This window comes from Adiantum capillus-veneris, chromosome 14, assembly GCF_014529385.1.
Source record: "Adiantum capillus-veneris isolate H3 chromosome 14, ASM1452938v2, whole genome shotgun sequence".
Lineage (NCBI taxonomy): Eukaryota > Viridiplantae > Streptophyta > Polypodiopsida > Polypodiales > Pteridaceae > Adiantum > Adiantum capillus-veneris.
Window position 1 is genome coordinate 127,962,170 of NC_140944.1, and position 26,556 is coordinate 127,988,725.

At 46.1% G+C, this 26,556-nt stretch overlaps 2 protein-coding genes across 2 annotated transcripts in view; both read left to right on the forward strand.

Annotated features, from left to right (window-relative positions):
- The window catches only part of LOC147443103 (uncharacterized), a 303,366-nt gene that overhangs the window by 56,958 nt on the left and 219,852 nt on the right, over nt 1-26,556 (forward strand). The window contains exons 6-9 of the mRNA XM_086529029.1: nt 2,208-2,546; nt 3,141-3,464; nt 5,946-6,275; nt 7,475-7,798. Of these exons, the coding sequence (XP_086385155.1) occupies nt 2,208-2,546; nt 3,141-3,464; nt 5,946-6,275; nt 7,475-7,798 (1,317 nt within the window). The remainder of the gene's footprint in view (nt 1-2,207; nt 2,547-3,140; nt 3,465-5,945; nt 6,276-7,474; nt 7,799-26,556) is intronic.
- On the forward strand, nt 19,157-21,579 carry LOC147443105 (uncharacterized). The gene is made up of 3 exons (XM_086529908.1): nt 19,157-20,502; nt 20,587-21,424; nt 21,469-21,579. Exons 1-3 carry the CDS (start codon nt 19,157-19,159, stop codon nt 21,577-21,579), a joined length of 2,295 nt encoding a protein of 764 aa, XP_086386034.1.

Here is a 26,556-nt window from a genome sequence, read left to right on the forward strand (position 1 = left end):
TCCTTGTTCTCAGGGAGGGCTTGGGATCATTGATCCAGCACAGCAGAGCAGAGCCCTTCTTGGGAAGTTCGTCGTCAGAGGACTTCTTCCAGGCGAGGAGCCCTGGAAGGAGTTCTTGTTGCATAGGCTTCGTGCCAGGGTGCCTCAGTCAGGAGGCCCTTGGCAACCTTCGACCAGATGGATCTTTACAGAGTTGCGTCGAGTTGGTTTGAGCAGGAGACTGGAGGACCGATTCGCTGTGAGTCTGCTTCGTTCTTGGGAGCTATTACGGCGTGGCCTAGAGCAGAGACAGCCGACGTGCACGGAGGAGCGCCTACGGTAGCCCCTCGTCTGGAACCCCATGGTTAGCACTCAGCGAGGCCACTTGGTTGGGAGTAGGCCTCATGTTTCTTGGGGTCCCATGGCAGCAGGTCCAGCGCGCTCTCTAGGTGACTGGCTAGAGTTCACAGGTTTGTCAGAGGAGGTGCAGGTTGTCCAGCTACAGGGCATGAGAGGGGTTCAGAGCATGTGTCAGGACATCTCAGAGTCAGTTCCAGCTGACTGGCTCACGCCTCTCGAGCCAGTAGCACCCCGGTGGATGGGAGCCTTCACACGACTGGAGGTTCTCATTTCAGTCAGGGCTTGCTCAGAGACTATCCCAGCCCTGTTCTTCGAGCTTTAGGGTGGGGGAAGACTACAGAGAGTTGCAATAGAGACCCCGCAGGTAGCAGAGTGTTGTTTCCAGAGGATCCGAGTTGTGGGCATCTGTGGGAGGACTTGCGTCATAGACCCTGACCCAGCAGCTCTTGAGACAGGACACTGGAGGCTATGGGCTTGGGAGTGCTGTCCACTGGCACGAGTACAGTGGGATCCTGGTGAGTGGCTATGGAGGAACCCATTCTCTTCTGCAGACCGCCCAGGAGTCCCTTTCTTTCAGTACACTGTTCGGCTTGGACGTCATATACTTGCAGCACAGAGTGAGGCCCGCCCCGCTGCAGCACATCATTGGCAGGAGGAGGGTCTCACAGTTGAGTTCTTGGCAGCTTTTTGGCAGAGGCTGTGGGACTCCAGACAGCCGAGGCGCGTCACCTTGTTCCAGTGGTTGGTTGCACACAGAGCCACAGCAGTAGGGAGCTGGCTTGTACATAGTGGTCTCTCGGCCGCATGTACAGCCTGTGACCAGTTGGTGGAGAGTTAGCGTCACTGTCTTTGGGACTGTCCCTCGGCCCAGCAGGTGTGGCTACGAGTTCTTCGGCTGATGCCTGCCCTCTCCACGGCTCGACAGTACACTTGGGGGGCAGCGGCTTGGTCCACCCTCACGGGCCCGGCACTTCAGTTTGAGCTATCTTCCACCAGCAGGATGATAGTGATACAGGGGGGTCGACCTACACTCCAGCCTGCTACAGACCTTACTCCACAGGAGTGGAGCAGTGAGAGAGCGGAGTGTTGGGAGCTCATCAGCGGCCTAGCTCTCTGGTTCATCTGGCGGGCCCGTTGTTTCCGCATCTTTGAGGCTCGCCTTGTACCACCAGCAGAGACTGTTCGTGACTTTTGGCTAGAGCTGATCCATACTCTCAGAGGACAGCTTGAGGGACTACAGGGCAGCTCCGACCGCATGCGGGAGCGCCGCGAGGCTTTCCTTCGACTCTGGCGCCCTGGGCCGTTCTACTCCATGGTCCAGGGGGTGCTCAGATGGCACTACTGTCCACCTGTGTGGCTTTTCCCTCCTCCCATCTCTTGATTTAGCCCCATTGTACATATGCTGTTTTTTCATTGGGAGAGTCTCCCCACCATGCTTGTTGTAGCCCTCTCTTGCAGAGGTGGATGTAGCCCTATGGGCAGTTTTCATTAACTAATAGAAGGATCTTTTTCTCAAAAAAAAAAAAAGCACTGGAATGATACTTCATTCTCACTTTGATGTACAAAAATGAAGATAAGAGTGAGTCATTTTTGTGCTAATCTCTATCCTTTGTCTAAAGCCAGCTATCTTTTGAACTTTTATGTTCGCTTGTGTATAAGTGTAGTGTGTGTGTGTGTACGCGCACCCACGTACACCACATGTTGCAACAATAATGTTCGATGCCTAATTACACTATGTATGCAACACCATATTATGTTATGCCAAAGTAGGAGCCCTGCTAGATATATTTTATGAACCTTCTTGTGTCAATTATGTTTGATAACTACAAAAACCATTCTGAACAAACAATTTCTGCTTGTTTTGATAGGCGACATTTCAATCCTTGATTCAAAAGGCTTCTGGTTAAACAATGTTAGTGCTTTTCGGGCTGGAGATATCGGAACTTTGAGAGTGTTACTTATGGATGGATTTATGAACAACATCACAAAAGCCACAGGAAGAGCAGATTTTTTTAGCTTCACTGTTTTCTCAATTGATGTTTCTCAAAGGATTGCACCGTGCCTTGTGTCTATGTCTCAAGAGCAAGAAGTTGGTTTTGAAGATGTGATAATCAACAATACTTTGATTGGAACGTACAAGCTGCACGTGGGAGCTAGTGATTCTCGTAGAATAATAGGCTCACCTTTTATTTATAAGATAATCCCAGGTATGCAATTCTTTGCCTGGAACCAACCTATCTATTCCATGCAATATCATAAGGTGTTGATCTGCATAATAGGTGAGGCCTTTCATAAAATGACTACCTCTGTTTGTGAAGATTTATCGAAATATAATCGAGCATATTAAAAATCAATAAATACCAAAACCTGTATCATTTAATGTTTTGAAAAATGTAAACTTCTACTGTCAATTTACATAAAATGGAGCATATAAGTCCAAAGGAGATATCCCGTCAAGTTCACCTCAAACTTGGTTACTTTTGTCAAGTGCGTAAATCAGTCATTAAGTTGTAGTTGCACAATCAATTTGATAGTGAGAAAAATGGATCTTCTTATAATCACTGATTTAAGAAAATTAAAAACAACTCTATAAGATCAACAAAATTGTTACAGAGCAAAGAGTTGTGTATTAGATTCTTGCAATTGCAATCTGATCGTGGCCTTATCTAGCCTTGCAGAATTATGTGTCTTGGGAAAAGCATTAGAATGTGTTTTATTTTCTGCAAAAAACTTATATGCTGTGAGGAAAAGTGCTGCATAGATTTATCTCCAAAAAATTGTTGTTGGTGAATTATGCGCAGGCGATCTGTGGGTTGAAGAATGCACAGCTGAATGGTTAGTCATGCTTTATACAGCAGGCAAGAGCTCCCGCTTAAGGGTGTATTTAAGAGATCGGTATGGTAATGCACTAGTTGGAAATACGAAAATTATCAAATTCAACATATACACGTACGCCAAATCTGGTGGCGTGGTCTATGAGGAGGCCTCTTATAGTTTACAGTCTGATATGCCTCAAATTGAGTATGTCACCTTTACCTCCAATAAGGCTGGCGTATTCTCGTATTATGTGAGCTATGGAAGCAAGCAAGTTAAAGGATCGCCATTCAAGTTAACAAGGCTCCCAGGTGCTGTTTCATTTTTGTATTTTCATGCATGGTGCAGCTTTAAGAAAGAAATCTCTTAATGTCATGTTGTCAAAAATTGACTTATAAGACCAACCAGGTTCACCCACTGGTTACATTCCTCTTTGGATATTGTGCCTTTGGGGCACAGATAGAGAACAGGTAAATACTAACATGGCTTTGGGAAGCTCTTATGACTCCTAAGATCTGCAATTACAATGATATGGGTCCATCAGAATCTACAGAAGACAGACCAGGTTGCATAAAATCAAATGGTGAGACGTATTCACTATTTCAGAGGGTGGTGTCTTTCTCTGTAGACTGTCCACTTTTCCTCCTTCCCAGCTTTGCTGAATTTGGCTGATTATGTGGGCCTGTTCCTGGGTTGAATTGGAGTCAATTAATATGCTATTCACACAGAAGTTCCCTTCAACAATTCTGTCTGTCGTATGAAAGATAACAAAGCTTTGCTTGCATATAGGGTAGGATCTACCCTGGTTAGTTGTGTTTTGAGTATATCTGTTTCCAGAATGGAATCTAGTTGGCACTCAGGATCCAAGCCTTCTCTTTCCCATCTATCGAGGAGTCCTACTCTGGTAGATTTTTGTATATTGTTGCCCCTTTTGAGCTTGATGAATTTATGTGTGGGGTTTTATCTGCTTCATCTCCATTCGGCATGAAGTCCTCTCTGGTTTTATAGTTGTTTTCAGTTCTTGAATCTGCATCTCAAGTTCTATGAGTCTTTCTTCCTTCATGGTCAATTCCCTATTCAAAAGATGCGGTCTGTGTCGCATATGCAACAGAAGTCTTTTTTGTTCTATTCTGACAGTGTTGATTGAAGAAAGGAAAGGTTTTTTGCTGTAGCTTGTCCACGGACACATAGGGTTGGATGTGTCACGTGACAAATATAGTCTACAGTATTGGCTCCCTCCTCTTGGGGTGACGTGCAAGTTTGCCCGAGCCAGGCCATCTGTCAATACCATTTAGTATGGCTTAACCATGTGCATCTACCGTCGCCAAAAAGTGACGGCCATAATTTGTGTTAGCCCCCATATCACACCCCTAAGTCAGTAAGGTCAACCTCTCGCAAAGTCTTCTCCGATGTGTCATTAAAGAGGAACTGCTGCTGCCCAGTCCTCTCATTAACATCACGGAGAAGCATGATGTCTCCATTTCTCAAGTACTCTCAAATGTCCTTGTCTAGAACCAAATAGGATGAATCCATCTTTGGAGGAGCACAATGAGATGTGATAGGAGGAATGTAACATTGTCTGACTATTGTCTGGCCTTATACACATCCAAATATACTGTGCATTCTCATCCTCGTGTACTATTTGGACAATACGGTGCAAAACTTCTTACTACAGCACTGCAATACCTCCCAATTCTCTATTTTCCAAAGTTGATCGCACCTTCTTTCTACAAACTGATTCCCATTTGTACCATGGCACACGTGTAAACACCCCATTGGGTGACTGATGGGTCTTTGTATAAAAGATAACATCTCTCCCTTTGATAAATTCATCAAACATTCTTGCATCCAACTAAAGTGCCTTCTTACAAATCCACACAGCGAGCTGCAAATTGGTCTCAAGTTTTGATGATTTTACGTTAAGCTGAATTGTATGCATAAAGTCTTGCATTATGACTCCCTAGCAGTAGAGCTCCATTCCTATCTATCATAGTCATCACCTGCAGTACCGCCCCTCTCACTCATTGTATACTCCAGATTGAGTCCTAGCATCAGCTCAACATTTAGTTATAGTCTTTCAGTTTCAATGCAGCTTTTTATTTTTTTGTATGTCAAAGGATGTACCACACATGTACAATGATTTGTCTTTCGAAGATGTAAATAAAATCTTTCTTTCTCTCTTTGTTGTGTCATCTTATCATGTGTATACCCCATGAGGTGTGCACCCTTTGCCATATTTTTGGGGGCTTGTCTCTCTTGCCTACCAAATGCCACTTGTATGGGTCATGCAAATTTTCACAAATCAGCCCCTTGATTCCCTCCCCTTTTAGGTAGAAGTGTGAAACCATAGCTACTCCCATTTTTATATAAAACACTCCTATCTGTACACACAAGATATAGAGCACAATATTGATTGATTATTTAATCAAAATCAAATTGTTGTCTACATTTTGGCCGACTTGATTAGTATCTAGAGCAAGTGTATGAGTCTTAATCAAGTTATAGTTAACACAATATAAAATCTGAATGCCACCCTAAATTACCCACCATAGATGCCATTGATTCATGAAAAAGAACACATACCTACTTCTGGAAATTCTTTGAATTTCCCTGAATCTTGTTATGTTGCTTCAATCTTTAGCACATAACTAGTGCTCGTTTGATTTTGTACTATGTACTATATTTTGAAAGCTTAATGAGTACGTTACTTCTTAATTTTCGTTTGATCTTTTGTACTATGTACTATGTTTTGAAAGCTTAATGAGTACGTTACTAGTTAATTGTACGCACAGGACCAGTGCTAGCTTTGGCATCAAAGGGGTTTTGGAATAACACTCAAACCTATATGATGAAAGGAAAGATGGCAGTATTAAAAGTCATCATGATGGATGCATATGGGAACATGTTGAATGCTTCAGTGACTCCATTGGTATTTAGCATGTACTGTTTATTCTCAAATGGTACTCGATTTTTACAGCCTTACACCCAAAATAGCGATCCTCAATCTGGATATGCTGTGATTCAAATCACTGCAACTATGGACCTTGGAAGTTGGCCTTGCCATGTCTTTTATAACTCAAGTGAAATAGGAGGATCACCATTCAGATACATCGTTTTCCCTGGTACGATTAACGCTCTTTTTGAACATTATTAACACTTTTGGTTTGTACAATGATACATTGTTTGGTAATGGTTTCAGATTGATGACATTGTCTGCCGACTTAGATGCCCACATTGAGAACATCTATTTTATGGTTGTATCATGAGTTTGCATGGTGCATAGGACATATTTAATTGAACATAATAAAAGAAAAACTTCGAATTTTATCAAGTTTATACCTACCAAGAGGCGGAGAGTGAGGGAGATCAAGAGGCAAGAGCTTGAGAGGTTTAAAAGGCCACATGACTTATAGGTAAATGGGTAGAGGCCAGAGCAATGCTTGGTGGAGGTGGAGTGCAGACAACAAGCTTATATTTCAGAGAATCTTTGGTGGCCTAGGACAGAGCCGAGGGATAATTTTCAAAGAGGAATAAATTTCAAGAACTGGCCTGAGGAAAACTTTAAGAGGTACAAGATATAGTTACAGAGAGGCATGACATGGTTTAAGCGAATTTTTCTAATTAATTGCATACACTGATCGATACGATAGGATTCTGTACCGAATGCAATTTTGTTGTATTTTAGGAGGAGATTTTTCCAGGTTTCTAGTTGAAAATGTCTGGCCAAGGTTTTCCATCATTAGTAAATTAAACTGAAAGTCTCAGATGTGCAAAGGGACACCTTAGCTGTTTGGAAGGTATGCAATTTTTGAACAGATAGGAAGGTGAAGGGTTTGGCAACATTACTACTGCAGATATGTGATGAAGTGGCACATGACACAAAATTGCTGAGTCAATGTTGGGAGGCTGCAGAACTCGTTCACTGTCTTAGAGGGATGTGGAAGCCTTTCCAGCCATATGGACATCTTCATGCTTTTGGAATTGTACTACTCACGTTTTGCTACCCTAAGCCTTCTGAGTTTCTTAAATGCAAAAGGATTTGTACCGAGGCTTCTAAATTATCAGCCTGAGAGGCATGCACTTTTATTGCTTGGTATGTTTGGTGACTATGATATTTATGTTTTCTAAAATAGCCTGGAACTAGGCTGAGTGCTATTAAAAAAACACTGAGTGCTTAGTTGAAGTGTAAGATGATAGCTTTTCCTTAAAAACCTTCTAAAGCAAAAATTGAGAATGGACCTCTAATTCTTCTACCACTTTAAAGTTCAAAATTCGGAACTGGAATCTTTCTGGTGTGCTGAAGCTGATTATGTGATGACAGGCAACAATTATACCAACGTTTTTGTGCAGTGGACAGATAATATCAGCACATTTGAGGCAGGAAAGCTCATGCAGGAGGAACTGGAGTTCAGGGACCCCATCATGAATCTCTTGGATGTTAATAAGCTGAGTTATACGCTTAGTTTCCACCTTGACAATCCATTAGATGAAACTAACTGCTTCAGTATCAGCTATTATCCGGCCTCACGCTTTGGCTATGTTAGCTTCTGTCAACTGTGCTTGCTTGCTGGAACTTTCCATGGCTATGTCCTGATGAACTCAACTAAAGTTTCCAATGAACTATCCTCTTTCAAAATCATTCCAGGTATATTCCTGTCTTATTTTCCTGTTTCTCCAGTTTTCATGTGCACACAGGTATTTATATAACCTTGGGCATTTGATGCATGTGGAACAGCACTTGCATTTTAGGTTGGTTTGCTGAAGTATACTACTGGCATTTACATGTGAAATAGTTGTGCTGCCATTTCCCCCTTGAATAACAAGTCTTGAGTTCAACTCTTCTCGTCGGATAGATCTTTAAGGTCTCTTGGAATAGTTTTCTACGACGTTAAAACAATCTTCTTCTTCTTCTTCTTCTTCTCTCGATTGATGCGCAGACTACAGGAGATGGGGGTGCCCATAGAGGTGATTTGGGGGATTATGGCTTTGTACAGATCAGTGACGGGTACGCACTCCGGAAGGGGTATCTGATTTAGTTCACTCTACCATTGGAGTGAAACAGGGCTGCCCATTGTCTCCTACTCTATTTGGTATGTATGTTGATGAGGTGTCTGATTACATCGATAGAGAGGGTGACAGAGGTGCATAGCTGGCAGGGACGTGGATCCCATTGTTGCTATATGGTGATGATATTGTGCTGATATCTGACTCACCAGAAGGTATGCAACGACAGTTGGATGCACTACGCAATTTTGCAGAGGATAGTGGATTGTGTGTTAACCTAGGTAAAACCAAGGTTATGGTGTTTAACACCACACTGCAATGGGTCAGGAGATCAGTACCCACTTTCAAGTATGGTCAGGAGATTGTGGAGTATACAGATGCATACACTTACCTGGGGGTAGTCTTTACTGGGCCGAGATTTTCCTTGAGAAGAGCAACAGAGACTAGACTAACTAGAGCTGGTGTGGCTCTGGGAGGAATGGAGAGGATGTGTTCACAGGTTCAGTTCTAGGAACCTAGGACAAAGTTATGGCTCTTTGATACTTTGGTTGCCTCTACTATGTTATATGGGGTGCAGGTTTGGGGACCTTCTATAGGCCAGGATGGGTGGAGGCGTATGGAGAAGTCCCTAGTATCTATGATCTCTCGGCTGATTAGAGCCAAGGTTTCTGTACCGCATGATATCATTCGAGCGGAATTAGCTGCCCCCGCTATGGAGATTGAGGCTCTCACAAGATCAGTCTCCTTTGTACACAGTCTGTGGGATACTACCAGAGACAGATATGCCAGGGTGGCTCTAGAGTCCTCCAGACAATTAGCTCTTAATGGGGATACATCATGCTGGTATGCTCAGATGACATCATGGTTTCAGACACATGGTTTCACCATGGACAGGTTACCTCCTTTTCAATACTCTCTTCAGGCACCCTTGAGGTCTCTGACACGGGTAGAGATTAATAGACTCATCCGTTAGGATTTGATCCAGTTGGACACGAGGAGGACATGGATAGAGCCGTTACAAGAGTTGGGCACAAAGATGGCTTTCTATAGAGAGCATCTTCTCCACCTCACGGGGGATGGGTTTGTAATTCGACCTAACTATATGGACACGCATCTTTCGCATGGTTTGCGTTGTGCCATTGGCAAGATACGCACATCCTCACATCAGCTCGAGATTGAGACTGGCAGATTTAGAGGGACACCAGTAAATAACAGAATATGCCGCTTATGCCATCTAGAGCCAGAGAGAGAAGTACATTACATATGTCATTGCACAGTGTACTATGAGATACGAGGCCGTTTTCACTGTCTATTCAAAGAAGGTTTTGGGCCTCTATCTAGGGTCATGAGTTATGAGGATCAAAGATGTCTTGGGCTTTATCTACTTGAGTTACAGAAGCATAGAGAAACCAGACTGAGGAGAGGTGAAGAGAGACATCCCCAGAGACAGATCACAGATTTCTTTACACTAGATACTGTACACCCAGAAGAACAGACAGAGGAGCAACCAGCGACGGTGGAGAGGTCTACCCGCACTACTGACATTCTCATAGACCGAGCATTGGAGCTAGGGAGATCTAGACGACCCCGAGGGAGGAGAGGAGCTACACAATTTCGAAGGAGGCTATGGCAAAAGATTCAAGCCATACTCTTTCGTCGTCCAGAGTGCAGATGAAGATGGATCTCTACTCCCCTCCCATATTGTCTTCACATTGTACTGCTTAGTTTAGGATCCCGCAGTATTTATATTTTGTTATACTAGTTTAATTTATTTTGTTAATCTGACTTTGTATCAGATACACCTCATTGTAACTTTCTGGTCTCATAGGTCACTTTGGCCTTTTGAAGACGTTAATATAACATTTCATTTCTCTCTCTCTCTCTCTCTCTCTCTCTCTCTCTCTCTCTCTCTCTCTCTCTCTCTCTCTCTCTCTCTCTCTCTCTCGGAACCTGAGACAGAGCTATACTATACATGTCGCTGCCCCATCTACTACGAGATACGAGGCCGCTTCCATTGCTTGTTTAGAGAAGGTTTTGGACCACTCTCAAGAGTCATGGGATACGAAGATCAGAGATGTCTGGGTTTGTTCTTGCTCGAGCTGCCTGATGAATGGCGAGGCTAGCCAGTCTCAAAGACGGATCACAGACTTCTTCAGAGCAGACACAGGACAGCCGCAAGAGCCACTCCCACAGCAGAGCTCCCCCTCGTCTCACACCAGAGGCACACTGATTGACCGAGCGATTGAACTGGGGAAATCCAGGCGCCCACGCTGCGAAGAACTACACAGCATCGACGGAGGCTACGACAGAAAATTTGGAGCACGCTGGCCAGGCATGCACGACGCCCGGTCAGACTACTGACCATGGAGGAAATTGATGAGATTCGCCAACGACCGATGCTAGATCTGTTGTGATTCAGCTATCCCAACAAGCCGCCCATTTTTTTGCTTAGTCTTTTGCTTGGTTCACATCGATCAACTTAGGACCCCATAGTATATATCTTTGTTTTGTACTGTTGTTAGGTTATTTTGTTACTCTGACTTTGTATCAGATCCACCACTTTGTAACTTTCGGGTCTCATAGGTCATTATGGCCTTTTGAAGACGTTAATATAACATTTCATTTCTCTCTCTCTCTCTCTCTCTCTCTCTCTCTCTCTCTCTCTCTCTTTACACATTGTACTCGGCACCTTTGTATTAGTTGGAAGATCCATACAATCCCAGTTTGTAGTAGTTGTATTTTCGTTTCGGTTCTTTTTTGATTACGGACATGGTATCAGATTCACTATGTTGTAACAGCTTGGTCTCATAGGTCATTTTGCCCTTTTGAAGACGTTAATATATCATTTCGTTTCTCTCTCTCTCTCTCTCTCTCTCTCTCTCTCTCTCTCTCTCTCTCTCTCTCTCTCTCTCTCTCTCTCTCTCTCTCTCTCTCTGTGTACCACACGCGATTATCCGAGCGGAACTAGCTGCCCCTTCGATAGAAATTGAAGCTCTTACCAGATTAGTGTCCTTTATACATGGTTTGTGGGATACAAATAATTGCCGATATACTAGATTGGCCCTCGAATCCTCTCGACAATTAGCAATGAAAGGAGATACATCATGCTGGTATGCGCAACTGTCTTCGTGGTTTTAGAGACACGGGTTTAGTATGGAAAGATTACCCCCCTACCAATACTCTCTTGAGGCTCCATCACTGGAAATCACACGAACGGAGATTAATAAAATCATCCGCCAGGATCTTATACAGTTGGACACTAAGAGGACATGGGTAGACCCTATGCAAGAATTGGGCACGAAGATGGCCGACTACAAAGGAAACTTCCTACAGCTATCTGAAGATGGTTTTGTGATTCGCCCGAACTACATGGATACCCACCTATCTCATGGTTTGAGATGTGCTATTGGTCAGATTCGTACATCCTCACACCAACTTGAAATTGAATTTGACAGATTTAGGGGAATCCCACCTGAGAGCAGAATTTGCAAGTTATGCAGAATGGAGCCGGAGACAGAATTACACTACATATGCCATTGCACCGTATACTATGAGATACGTGGGCGTTTCCATTGCCTATTTAAAGAAGGCTTTGGACCTCTAGATAGAGTCATGCAATACCAAGATCAAAGGTGCTTAGGCCTGTACCTACTGGAACTACATCGGCACAGGGATAATCTAATGAGAAGACAAAGAGCACTACAACCTCAGAGGCAGATCACAGATTTCTTCGGATCGAGAGAAGCAGGAATGGAAGGAGAAGCAAGAGGCCAGTAGCGAGCACAAAGGAGTACCCACATTCATACCAAAGACACCCTCATGACAGGGCGACTGAGCTTAGGAAATCGAGACAACCACGACCACGACCAAAGGAGTACCCACATTCATACCAAAGGCACCCTCATTGACAGGGAGACTGAGCTTAGGAAATCGAGACGACCATGACCGAGATGCAGAAGCACACTTCACCGGAGGAGACTACAACAAAGGATTTGAAGCATTCTAGCCAGACACCCAGAATGCTCCTAAGAAGTTTATCTAATACTTTGTATTTAGTTTTTTCGCATTTATTTTCACTCTCTCACACTTTTCAGACATTGTACCAGATTCACCACTTTTGTATCAGTTTGGTCTCATAGGTCACTTTGGCCTTTTGAAGACGTTAATATAACATTTCAATTTCTCTCTCTCTCTCTCTCTCTCTCTCTCTCTCTCTCTCTCTCTCACACACACACACACACACACAGCTTGCGCATATGAGAGAGGTAATGCTAGAGATTCAAGTGGCAAGGGAGAAGGGAAAGACGGCCTTCTGCAGAGATGGCCGAGTGGTGATTGTCGAGCAGCGCTCCACATGACGGTGCGAGACCTATGGGACCAAACTCAAAGTTGCCACCTGGAATTGTAATGGATCTATGCGCCTTGATGTGGGTGCTTTTGAGGATAGTTTTACGGGAAGAGATATCGTCTTTTACTCTAAGGCACATCAGGCCCCGGGGCCATCTATGCTTCACATTAGTGGATATAGATGGGAGACAGCCTATAGACAGGAGACACGATCAGAGCATAGAGGGCGGGGCTCAGGAGGAGTGGCAGTGTTATTCAGGGAAGAGTTGTAGCCATTGATACATATAGCCCGTAGGGATGAGCAAGCTAGCTACATGTGGATGAGATTGAGAGCAGAGACAAGTAGATATCTTTACATTGCTATTTGCTACTTCCAACGAATACGTCAGTTTATGCACCACCCAAATGCAGTCCCCCTTCTCTATTTTGGATGATGACATATGGGAGTTCTCTAGAGATGGTGACATCATCATTCTAGGGGATTTCAATGCTAGGACTGCCCATCATTGGGTTAAAGGCCTAAATAACCCCTTTTTGTACATTTTTATACTTTGTCCAGGTTCATATTGAACCTGGACACATTTTTTAGAGGTCACTTATAATAAAAGTGGAAAAACCCAAAACTCACTTATTGAGTTTTCCCCAAAAACGTGAGCTCTCTCTCTCTCCCTCTTCTTCTGCTAGCGCTTCCTCTCCTGCTGCTCTTCGCCTCCCCTCTCTGCACACACACTGCACTTCCTCGCGTGCTCTTTCACTTGCACACACCGCCGCGCGCTCATCAACTGGTATCAGAGCCCATTTAGGGTTTGGCCCAAAACCTGCAAATGCTGATTTTCAGCCAAGAGGATCAACTTTGACGCAAAGAGTTGCCGTTTCATCGCCAAGGGATCGTCCCCGGACACTAGTGGGCCCCCGGTCTTGCACTTTTGACCTAAAACAGGCTGAAAACAGGTAAAAATCAGCAAATTACAGGTCATTATAGCAAAACGCAGGTATTGCAAAGCATGTATTAAGGTGTGGGTTCGCATTCCCTCAGTCCCCACTGCCCGAAAACACTGAAATTGCCGAAAACAGGTCGTCAAAACAGATGTTTCCAACAAATTTCAGATTTGCGCAGGTTTTTTGCAAGTGTATTTCGATGTATATACAATGGGAAAAGTGCAAATCGCTCTAATTTATGCACATTGACCTCGTCTTGCCTATATATGACAATCTGTGGGCCAATTTCATGCAAAATTGATGCAACAAATTGGGGCTTTTGCTCATACATGCTTCTAAAGGCTGTGTTTTAGCCTTATGTATGTCCTGTGAGGGTAAAAACAACCAAAATTGTTGTTTTTGGGCACAAATTAGCTCGCTGAAATTTTCTGCGCAGAAAATTCATAACTCGATTTTTGTGTCTAAACTGACCCATTTTGCCTCGAATTGCTCCTGTGACTATTTGGAGTTGTTGTACACACTCCTGTGAGGCTGTACTTCGTTTTTGGTGCGTTTTGCCCAAAATTTCAGCAAGTTAGCTCTCCTTTTGTGCAACTATGGCGTCATCCTCCTCGGACGTGAAGAATCTCTTTGAGATCCGGCACTTCGAAGGTACAGTTTTTGACCTATGGAAGGACAGAATTCAAGGAATTCTCTTCCTTAAAGACTGTGACAGGGCATTAGAGGAACACAAGCCAGAGGACATGTCTGATGATGCATGGGCCACTTTGAACAAGAAGGCCATTACTTACATAAAGATGGCCGTTTTGGACGAGATCTTGGTAGATCTCAAAGGTCTTATGACTGCTTTTAGTTTGTGGGAAAAGTTGAAGGCAACGTATGAAAATACAACGCCGGTCAATCAAGTGCATTTGGTGCGAAAACTTGTTGGCATGCAATTGGATGAGTCAAAGAGCGCTGCAGAGCACTTGTCGTCGTTTACAGGTACTTTGTCGCAGTTGCAGGATTCAGGCATGCCTCCCTTTGATGATAAGCTGAAAGCTATCTTCTTGCTTATGACCCTACCTGATTCTTGGGAGACATTGGCAGTTTCACTGTCTAATAACCCCAATCTGACCTTTGATGGTGTTAGGGGTTCTATTCTCAATGAGGAAATCATGAGGAAAGCAGGTGGAGAGGAAGGCAGCTCAGCCAACATCGTTAGAGGCAAGACAGAGAAGAAGAATAACTATGCACAGAGGAGTAAGAGTAAGAGCAAGGAAAGGGGAAATGCCAGCAAAGGCAAGGGTGATGTGACATGCTATCAATGTGGTAGGAAAGGTCACAAGAAGCCCGATTGCAGGTATTATAAGGCAGAGTTAGAAAGAAAGAAGAATGGCGGAGACAAAAAGAAAGAGAAGAAAGAAGTCAAGACAGATGCACAGGACAGCTCTAAGGACAAGGAGAAGGCCAATGTGGCCTCTAGTGTTGTTATTGAGGAGTTGTCAGATGTAGAGGACATCCTATGTGCTACTTTTTCAGTTGATGATGCTCATGAGTTTGATGCCCCTCTCTATGTTCATACACAGGACATGCAGATCACTAAGAGTGATCTTATTGATGCTTTGTTAACTGTGAATGATGCATTGTCCCAGACTTGGATTGTTGATTCCGGTGCTTCATTTCATGTGACTCCTATCAAGGAGTGTTTCTCTACTTTTGATGCGGGCAAGCGTGGCCATGTATACCTTGGAAACAATCATGCACGTTCCATTGAGGGTATTGGCACTGTGCATCTCTCCATAGATGGCACAAATGAGCTTGTCTTGCATGGTGTTCGATATGTGCCGGGAATCAAGAAGAGTCTGCTTTCTGTTGGTCAGATGGATATGCATGGTTACAACATCTTGTTTGAGAGAGGGTCATGGAAAATGACTAAAGGCTCAAGGCTGATTGTAAAGGGCACAAAGAAAGGGACACTTTACTGCATGCATGGAAAGGCCGTGTTGGGCAAGTTTATTGCATTGGCTGAAATTAACTCTCACATGGAGTTGTGGCACAAGAGGCTTGGCCATATGAGCCAAAAGGGCCTTTCTAAGCTTTGTATTTTGAACAAGCTTGATGCTAAAGGCACAAAGCTTGACTTTTGTAATGAATGTCAATATGGCAAGCAAGTAAAGCGTTCTTATTACTCTGGTGTCTCTCGTAAATCTTGTGTGCTTGATCTTGTACATTCCGATGTATGTAGCATGCCTACTAAGTCTATGGGTGGTGCATATTATTTTGTCTCCTTTGTTGATGATCATTCTAGGAAAATTTGGGTTTATTTGCTTAAGTCTAATGATGAAGCCTTTGCTGCGTTTAAGAGATTTCATGCATTTGTGACCACCCAAATTGGTAGAAAGCTAAAATGCTTGCGTACAGACAATGGGGGGGAGTACACAAGTGTTGAATTTGACAAGTTTTGTGAAAATTTGGGCATTAAGAGGGAGCTTACTGTACCATACATCCCCTCTTCTAATGGTGTGGCTGAAAGATTCAATAGGACACTTTGTGAGAGGGTGAGATGCATGCTGTCCACAGCTAATCTCTCTCATGGGTTTTGGGGAGAAGCTTTGAAAACTGCAGTGCATATATGCAATCAATCCCCTCACATGTCATTGAAAGGTGACATCCCTGAAGAGGTTTGGTCTGGCAAGCCTGCTTCATATGATCACTTACGCATTTTTGGTTGCGAAGCTTTTGTGCATGTAAGACCGGAGTTGAGGAGTAAACTAGATGCGAAGTCCATTAAAGGCCTCTTCATGAGATATGGTGAAGAAGGAGAAATGGGTTACAGGATTTAGTTACCTCAGCTCAAAAGGGTTGTGAACAGCCGGGATGTTGTTTTTAATGAGGCAAGGCTGCTTCAAAACCATTGTGCCTCAAAGCATGACCATAAAAGGGTGAAATTTTAGTATGACCAGCCACCTGTTAGGCCTATTTTTGACCCTCAGGATGCACCACAAATGGCTGAAAATGTAAATGATCCAGTGGTGTTTGAGCCAGATGATGTTGGACAGCAAATTGAGGCTCCTGAAGGGCATTTGCAGCCAAGAAACAATGTTGAAAATGGTGCTGAAAATGATGTACAGCAGCCCATCGTTGATGATTTTGTCGTGCCACCTGATGTAAACCCATTGCCTGATAATGTGGATCATTGGGTGAGGCGGTCTACTCGTCAAAAACGGCCTGTGAGTCGATATGACCCCTCTTTGCATTACATTATGTTGACAGATGAGGAAGAGCCTCTTACGTATAAAGAGGCAAAGACATGTGAGCACAGTGACAAGTGGGAGCTTGCTATGCAGGAAGAGATTAAAGCTTTGCATGCTAATCATACTTGGGATTTGGTTGAATTGCCCAAAGGAAGGAAGGCTATTCCTAACAAATGGGTGTATAAAATCAAGACTGTTGATGCAAAACCCAAGTATAAGGCAAGGCTTGTGGCAAAGGGATATGTTCAAACCAAGGGCATAGACTTTCAGAAGGTGTTCTCTCCTATTGTGAAGATGACCACTTTGCGTGTACTGTTTGCCATAGTGGCTGCTCTTGATTTGGAAATGGACCAAATGGATGTACATACCGCTTTCTTGCATGGTGATGTGGAAGAAGAGCTTTACATGAAGCAACCCGAGGGTTTTGTCATCCCTGGCAAGGAACATTTGGTATGTATGCTCAATAGAAGCTTGTATGGGCTGAAACAATCATGTAGACAGTGGTATAAGAAGTTTGATCGCTTCATGCTTAAACATGGTTACAAAAGAAGCCATGCAGACCATTGTTTGTATACCAAACGTGATGAGGATGGCAGCCCTATTATTCTTGTGCTCTATGTAGACGATATGTTGATAGCTGCAAAGAAAAGAAGCACTGTTGATGCTCTTAAAGGGCAGCTGAAATCTGCGTTTTCAATGAAAGACCTTGGGACAGCTGAACATATACTTGGAGTGCATGTTACACGGCAAAGAGACAAGCGCCTATTGTATTTGTCGCAAGAAAAGTACATTGAAAAGGTGCTGGACAGATTTAACATGGCTGAAGCAAAGCCTCTTGGTGTGCCATTACAGCCATATGTCAAAATTTCCAAGGATGATTGTCCCAAGTTGTAGCCGGGCTACAGTGTCACTTTCACAGGACACAGTTAGTACAGTTGGTCCAGGCTGGTTCACACTGGACGGACCCTCTGGACCCTCTGGCCTAGGAGTGACACGTGGTAGGGTACCGACGGTGGTCTAGTGGACCTTGTGGCCAGGTCACCACATGGCTGACATTTATGAGCCGTTGGTGGCTCTTTATGGTGGTACATAGGAGTGGTAGCGGTGGGTCATCGGATTATCTTCTTCGCCTTTGGTCCGGCGTCACAGAGGTAGCGAGTCTTACACAGAGCACTGCTTCACCATCCCTGCACATCTGAGCCTCGACACCCCTCTTGTACGTGTGAGTTCTGGGTTGGAGCTGAGTGTGCTGCCACGCCAGAGTCTGTACATGGTTCTTTGAGCTAGTCGAGTCCACATGTTCTGGTTCACTGTTGTATCTCTGTTGTTATCCATTGTTTCTGTGTTTCATTCTGTTTGAGAGAGTTTTCATTTGTTTGAGTGAGATTGTCACGCACATTGCACTGAGGGGCACCCACACAGGAGAGAGCACGACACATTATCCGCGCTACAGGTGCTCTCATTTTGGCGATCACGATGGGACCTCAACTGAAGTCTCACTCTGTTGAGTAGCTGGTTTCTTCGCCTCGCCTGTGCAGCCTGTTGGTCTGGTTTGGTCTGGTTCAGCTTAATCTAGCTGGTCTAGTCTCTCGCCTTGTTGGTCTAGTCCTCTCTCGCAGTGGTCCACCGAGTGCTCGTCCTGGTCTAGGCCTTCCTCGTCCCTGGTCTCTGGTCCTTGGTCCTTGGTCCTGGTCTAGTCCTCGCCCTGGTCCAGCCTCCTCGTCCTTGGTCCTGGTCTAGTCCTCGCCCTGGTCCAGCCCTCCTCGTCCTGGTCCTTGGTCCTCGGTCCTGGTCCTGGTCCTTGGTCCTCGCCTTGGTCCAGTCCTCCTCGTCCTGCCAGCTAGGTGGTCTAGTCACTATCCTCACTTGTTCGGTTTTAGACCCGTGTTGTTCACTGCATGACACATACAAGGCGGTCGGTTGAGCGTCAAAGCGCACTACTGAGCCCTCTGAAGCACTATAACAGAAGACGCCCTGTGGTATCTAGTAGAACTCCATTAACCTCATCAACCATACCTCCACATACGACATCCCCCATTCCTTCATCCGGTTCCACATCTTCCAGATCACCTTCTCCAGCAAAGCTCTCTCCTAGTCTGCTACAACAGGCTATTGAGCAACAGGCTCAACAAGGGGCCATGGAGGCGTTGGCTAGTGTGTTGGCCAAGGTAAACATCAAGTTCCCCACCTTCAATGGACTATCCTCGGAAGATGCGGACGACCATGCACGGAGGTTCGTATCTCTCTGTAGAGGACGTGGTCTTAACAGGGAAGATGCTTATCTGGTACTTTTTCCATCAACCTTGGATGGCTTAGCAGACAAATGGTACAGCCAGTTTGTAGAGAATCATTTTTCAACTTGGACAGAATTAAGACAACAGTTCTGTGCAGCTTTTAGGCCGGGCGACTACCAAGAGAAAGTGTTGGATGAGTTGGCCAACATGGTGCTCCAACCAGAGGAGACTTTTGCAAAGCTTATGACCAAAACCAAGTCTCTGGTTGCCAAGCTTCCCCGGCAACCCGGTGAATTCATGGTTAAGAAGTGGGTGGAGAAGGCGCTTCCCAAAACCTCTCAACAAAAACTCCGGGAGAGCCTCCGACCCGACGCCACTCTGGAGGAATTCATCGCCGCTGCTACGAGGATAGAAGGGGCTAGGAAGCTGTTCACCAGCCCCCCTCACATAGAGATCCCCTCTGTGTTTTTGGACAATCCTTCTGATCCTTTATCTTCTTTACGCAGGGAACTGGAAGCCCTAAAGTTACAGCGAGCTCTTCAAGAGGAGAGATCCTTCTCTCTTAGACAGGAGAAGCCCCCACATCAAGAGGCTTATGATCAACTTAAAAGAGAGCTAGAAGAGCTCAGGTCTCAGCAGGAGACTAAGGCTATGGTATGGTGTAGCTCATGTCGATCTCCAGGGCATCCTTCTCAGGACTGCCCACTTCGAGCTTACTGCCATTTCTGCGAGAAGCCTGGCCATGATGACAAAGAGTGCTATTATCTGAAGGGAATGCGGCAACTACAACAGAGCCTCGCCCCCAACCTTCAACAAGGGTTGACACCTACATCCAACATGGTTTCACCCTATGGTCATCAACACCCTATGCCACCTCTGCTGACAACACCTCCTATGCAAGGTATGCACAACAACTTCGCATCTCCCAATTTTTATCATGCTAATGCTCCCTCAACCCCTCAGAGCTTCTACACGTCACCCTCAAACTCCATGCAACAACCACCTCGTCCGCCGTTCCGTCCCTCCAATCGGCCCATTTTATGCTACAGATGTGGAGAGTATGGGCATTATCAGAGCAAATGCCGTCTGCCAGAAGGCTCTCCTCCGTGCCAACTTTGCACTGAGGCTCAGGATCACTACACTAAGGATTGTCCTAAACAACGCGCCTCTACCTCTGCGAGCCCAAGTCAGAGCCAACCGGAATTCACCTTTCCCAAGATCAATTTGATAGCAGTTAGTACCAACCCCAAGCCACCACTTTCTGCCCATATGATTGCCTCTCAAGACAAGTTGCAGCTGGTAGAGGAGCCAGCTGATGTCCTCACACGAGCTCAGAGGGCAGCCCTCGGCCTCAATCTTCCAGCAGGTACAGCCCTTTCCTCCCCAATGTCTACACCTCCTCCAGCAGCTGACATGCCATCCGCTAGTGCTAAGAAAGGATCTTTTACTATGCTTTCCGATATTGATGGGGCTTTCTTAGAAGCAGTTGCTGACTTACAAAAGATCAAGGAAACTGAGAAGACACTGATCCCAAGAGAAAAAACTACAGCAGAGACTATATTGAAGAATACCTTTCAGCCAGTGTCATTGTATGACATGCTTTGACTTGATGCAAATTTTCGAAGTGACACCCTTGCCATCATTCAATCTCTGTACCCTGGTGCAGGGTCTAGTGGCGGGCACCTCCCAGTGCAGCCCTCCGAATCCTACATGATATCCTATCCCGAAGCTTCACTTACTGATTACAGGAGTCCGTGTCTAACCATTTCTATTATGAGCCGTGAATTCTCAGGGGTCATAGTAGATGGTGGGTCGGGTATCAACCTGATGCCTGAATTCACTATGCTGGCATTGGGTCTCCAGCCCACTAGGCCTGCCCCATTCACAGTGACTTTGGCCGACCAGAGGACTGTCTACCCCTTGGGCATTGTAGAAAAGGTGCCTCTGCAGGTTCAAGATTTCACATTCAGCTTGGATTTTGTGGTGGTTCGCCTTCCCCAGGTAGAAGGCGGCTTCCCATTGCTCATTGGCAGACCATGGCTACGACACACGAAAGCACTACATGATTGGGGAAACGATGCAATGTGGATACGAACCCCTGGCTCCCCAATGCAACCGATTCGCCTTGAAGGTGGAATGGATCCGGTGGTGCATCATAGTTCCCTGTCCATGGAGTCCAATCCCGAACTGGAACAACCTACTCTGCCTGACGGGTCAGATGAGGATCTGTTGGAATGGTTGGATGCTACCAAATCTATGCCCTATTTTGGAGTTTCAATTCACTCTTTGCTTGAAGGTACACCCTCTTCCAATGTTTCCAAGGTAACTAAACCTTATGAGCCACATGAGCCAGCTCAAGAGTTGAAGGTCATAGAAGATACTCCTGATGCGCTCTCGGTGAAAGCCCTCTTGATAAAAGTCGTTGAATTTGGAAAGCCAAGGAAAAAGTATATAAGCAAAAAGAAATCTCCCCTACAAGAGTTCAACCCCCTTCAAACATCAGCCCCATTGGTGTCTGCTTCTCCAACCAGAATGAAGCTAACCTCTGTGTCTAGCCAACTCCCTTCACAGAGCAGGTCCTGCTTGATGTGCTGGATGAATTCCCTACTCCTGCTCGTAGTCTTGCTGAGAATAGTTGGTTCTGTCCTCAACTTGCACTTTCATAATGCTCTGACCTTCCTCGCCCTTACCAACACACCCTCGTCCATACCCACCCTCTCCCTCCCCCTCTCGCCCCTACCCTCCCTCTCTCTACCTCTCGCCCTACTCTCTCCCACTCGCCCCTACCCTCCCCCTCTCGCCCCTACCCCCTCCCACTCGCCCCTACCCACCCTCTCCCTCCCCCTCTCACCCCTACCCTCCCCCTCTCTACCTCTCGCCCATACCCTCTTCCACTCGCCCCTACCCTCCCCCTCACCCCCTCTCGCCCCTACCCTCCCCCTCTCTCCCTCTCGCCCTACCCCTTCCCCCCACCCCTCTCACTCTATACCCTCGCCCCCTACCCTCCCCTCTCGCCCCTATCCTCTCCCACACCCCCTCTCGCCCCTATCCCCCCTCTCGTCCCTATCCTCACCTCTCGCCCCCTACCCTCTCCTATCCTCCCCTCTCGCCCCTATCCAAACCTCTCGCCCCCTACCCTCTCCCACACCCCCTCTCGTCCTTATCCTCACCTCTCGCCCCCTACCCTCTCCGCTCCTCCCCTCTCGCCCCCTACCCTCTCCCACACCCCCTCTCGCCCCTATCCTCCCCTCTCACCCCTACCCTCTCCCACTTCCCCTCTCACCACTACCCACCCCTCACTCCCCCTAAACCCTATCTAGCCCTCTCAAGTTCAGCTTTCATTCAGTCATCATCATGGAGCTTAACCCTATTTGCGGTGTTACTCGGGTTTATGGTCATCCCTCTTTTCGAGAAGAGTGTTGTTGCAAAAAGAGTGGCAAGGGTTATCTGCAACTACAAGCATGGCCCAGGCTTTACAATCATACATACTGGGTTCCTGCCTAGTTAGAGGCTTAAGGCGATTGCAAGCAGTATAGTGTTTTTAACTCCACTTTTGAAGTCTGTAAGGTCATGGGCCTAACACCTGCTTCAGAAAGATGTACGGATGCAGTACCTAGTGGTTTTCCTTCACAGTTTTTTCAGTATTCCTCACCGAGACGGTGAGCGGTCTTGTGGCGGGCAACCTGTAGCCGGGCTACAGTGTCACTTTCACAGGACACAGTTAGTACAGTTGGTCCAGGCTGGTTGACACTGGACGGACCCTCTGGACCCTCTGGCCTAGGAGTGACACGTGGCAGGGTACCGACGGTGGTCTAGTGGACCTTGTGGCCAGGTCACCACATGGCTGACATTTATGAGCCGTTGGTGGCTCTTTATGGTGGTACATAGGAGTGGTAGCGGTGGTTCATCGGATTATCTTCTTCGCCTTTAGTCCGGCGTCACAGAGTTAGCGAGTCTTACACAGAGCACTGCTTCACCATCCCTGCACATCTGAGCCTCGACACCCCTCTTGTACCTGTGAGTTCTGGGTTGGAGCTGAGTGTGCTGCCACGCCAGAGTCTGTACATGGTTCTTTGAGCTAGTCGAGTCCACATGTTCTGGTTCACTGTTGTATCTCTGTTGTTATCCATTGTTTCTGTGTTTCATTCTGTTTGAGAGAGTTTTCATTTGTTTGAGTGAGATTGTCACGCACATTGCACTGAGGGGCACCCACACTGGAGAGAGCACGACACATTATCCACGCTACACAAGTCAAAGGAAGAAGCCAATGACATGCAAAGTTTGCCTTATGCTTCAGCTTGTGGTTCACTTATGTATGCTATGGTTGCTACTAGGGCTGACATAGCCCATGCAGTGGGAGTTGTGAGCCGGTTTATGGCTAATCCAGGCAGGTTGCATTGGGATGCAGTGAAGTCCATTATGAGGTACTTGAAAGGGACTAAAAGCAAATGCCTCTGCTATGGTAAAGGACCAATATAGTTGAAGGGATTTTGTGACTCTGACATGGCTGGTGATGTGGATACACGGAAATCTACAAGTGGCTATGTATTTACTCTTGCAGGAGGTGTTGTTTCATGGTGTTCTAGATTGCAAAAGATTGTTGCATTGTCTACGACAGAGGCTGAATATATTTCAGCCACTGAGGCTTCCAAAGAAGCTATTTGGTTAGGATGCCTTGCAGTGAGGTTGGTTTGCCTGCCAAGGCACCTATGCTTGGTTGTGATAGCCAGAGTGCCATATGTCTTGTAAAGAACGCCATGTTTCATGCACGCACAAAGCATATTGATGTGCGGTATCACTTCATACGAGAAGTGCTTGAGGATTGCCTTATTAAATTGATTAAGGTCCATACATCACAAAATCCAGCCGATGCTCTCACTAAGTGCTTACCCAAAGCACAACATCATCTATGCATAGAGATGGTGGGAGTCACGTAGCTTAAAGGCGCCATTTATGCCTTTAAGAGGGAGGTTGTTGGGTTAAAGGCCTAAATAACCCCTTTTTGTACATTTTTATCCTTTGTCCAGGTTCATATTGAACCTGGACACATTTTTTAGAGGTCACTTATAATAAAAGTGGAAAAACCCAAAACTCACTTATTGAGTTTTCCCCAAAAACGTGAGCTCTCTCTCTCTCTCTCCCTCTTCTTCTGCTAGCGCTTCCTCTCCTGCTGCTCTTCGCCTCCCCTCTCTGCACACACACTGCACTTCCTCGCGTGCTCTTTCACTTGCACACACCACCGCGCGCTCATCAACTGGTATCAGAGCCCATTTACGGTTTGGCCCAAAACCTGCAAATGCTGATTTTCAGCCAAGAGGATCAACTTTGACGCGAAGAGTTGCCGTTTCATCGCTAAGGGATCGTCCCCGGACACTAGTGGGCCCCCGGTCTTGCACTTTTGACCTAAAACAGGCATGGCGGCTCTTTCATGAGCACTCCCCCCCCCCCCCCCCCTGCCATCACTTCTACAGAGGCCTGGGGTCCCAGTACGCATCATCTCTGTACACAGTTCCTGAGCAGCCCCCCCTTCCCAACCCCCCCAACATGCCCACACCTATGTGCTTTTTTCACCGCTGAGATGGTGAAGAAGGCCATTGACAGGATGAGGACTGGGAGAGCATATGATCATGATGGCTTAGTGGCTGAGCATTTCAGCATGCCAGAGATTTACTAGCAGAGCTTCTAGCAGTTATGTTCAACCGTGCCATGTCTAAGGGCTTGTTTGATACTTGGAGCCTATCTACTATTGTATCTATCGTCAAGTCGGGAGACCCTATGGAACCTGGGAAATATCGCACTATCATGATTGGACACACATTGGCACGGTTGTACGCATCTATTCTTGAGCAGCAGCTGAGTATATGGGCAGAGAGGAGGGGATACGCGCAGCCGGGGCAGGCAGGTCTCAGGAGGGGTTTTTCTACTCTTGACCATATCTTGACACTCAGAGCCATCATTGAGGAGGGCAGATCGCGTGGGAGATGGATCTATTGTAGCTTTGTGGATTTCCGCAAAGGATTTGACACAATGCCCAGAGCTAGATTGATGCGCAGATTACAGTAGATGGGAGTACCCACAGAGCTCATTTGGGGGGTCATGGCATTATACAGGTCAGTAGTGGGGTATGTACGCACCCCAAATGGTCTATCCACACCGGTTTACTCCACTATTGGGGTGAAGCAGGGCTGCCTGCTCTCTCCTACTCTATTTGGTATGTATGTGGATGAGGTTTCTGACTACATTGAGAGAGATGGTGATAGAGGTGCACAGCTGGCAGGGACATGGATTCCACTATTGTTATATGCTGATGATATTGTGTTGATCTCCGACTCTCCGGAGGGGATGCAACGTCACTTGCATGCTTTGCACAGGTTTGCACAAGAAAGTGGTTTGTCCGTCAACCTTGGTAAAACCAAGGTTATGGTATTTAATACCACCCCACAGTGGATCAGGAGGTCAGCGCCCGCATTCACATACGGCCAGGAGAAGGTGGAGTATACAGATGCTTACACTTACCTTGGAGTGGTTTTTAGTGGCCAGAATTTTCCTTGAGGAGGGAAGCAGAGACTAGATTGACCAGAGCCCATGCAGCATTGGGTAGATTGGAAAGGATGTGTTCACAGGTTCAGTTTCAGGAGCCTCGGACGAAGCTGTGGCTCTTTGACACTTTGGTGGCTTCTGCATTGCTTTATGTAGTTGAGATATGGGGACCTTCATTGGATCATCACGGGAGGACAGGCCGCAGTGATGGATGGGGGGACATGGAGAAGCCTCTGCTCTCTATGATCTCGCGGCTCATTAAAGCCAAGGCTTTAGTACCACGTGCTATTGTACGAGCAGAGCTAGCTGCCCCCCCACCAGTGGTTGAGGCGCTCACCAGATCTGTCTCCTTTATACACCGCATGTGGGAACTTCCCAGAGATAGATATGCACGCCTTGCACTTGAGTCCTCTTGACAGTTAGCCATGCAGGGAGATACAACATGCTGGTATGGGGAGATGACATCATGGTTTCAAGCGCATGGGTTTAGCATAGACAGATTGCCTCCCTTCTGGTACTCACTGGATGCGCCCTCTCTGACTCTTACACAGTCCGAGATCACCAGGCTCATTCGCCAGGACTTGACTCAGCTAGACACCAAGAGGACATGGATACAGCCAGCACAGGAGCTGGGGACGAAGATGGCTTTCTACAGAGAGCATCTCCTCGAGCTTACGGAGGATTGTTTTGTGACGAGGCCCAGATACATGGACACCCACTTGTCTCATGGGATATGATGTGCTATTGGCCAGATACGCACATCTTCACACCAACTGCAAGGATTTGGATCACTTTGGCTCGACATGCACGACGCCCGGTCAGACTACTGAAATCATGGAGGAGATTGATGAGATCCGCCAGCGACCGATGCTGGATCTCCTGTGATCTAGCTATCCCAGCTAGTTGTTTAGCTGCTTAGTTCACACCTAGCAGTTTAGGAATTCCATAGTATTTTATTTTGTCATTTTGTCATCTTGTTACTCTGACTTTGTATCAGATCCACCACATTGTAACTTTTTGGTCTCATAGGTCACTTTGGCCTTTTGAAGACATTAATATAACATTTCATTTCATTCCTCTCTCTCTCTCTCTCTCTCTCTCTC

What these genes read in the sequence shown, in the direction of transcription:
- LOC147443105 (XM_086529908.1), top strand. Translation starts at nt 19,157, where the DNA reads ATGACCAAAACCAAGTCTCTGGTTGCCAAGCTTCCCCGGCAACCCGGT. An exon ending in ACCTTTCAGCCAGTGTCATT is followed by an intron (nt 20,503 to 20,586) that starts GTATGACATGCT and finishes TGCAGGGTCTAG; the next exon opens with TGGCGGGCACCTCCCAGTGC. An exon ending in TTCAAACATCAGCCCCATTG is followed by an intron (nt 21,425 to 21,468) that starts GTGTCTGCTTCT and finishes CTCTGTGTCTAG; the next exon opens with CCAACTCCCTTCACAGAGCA.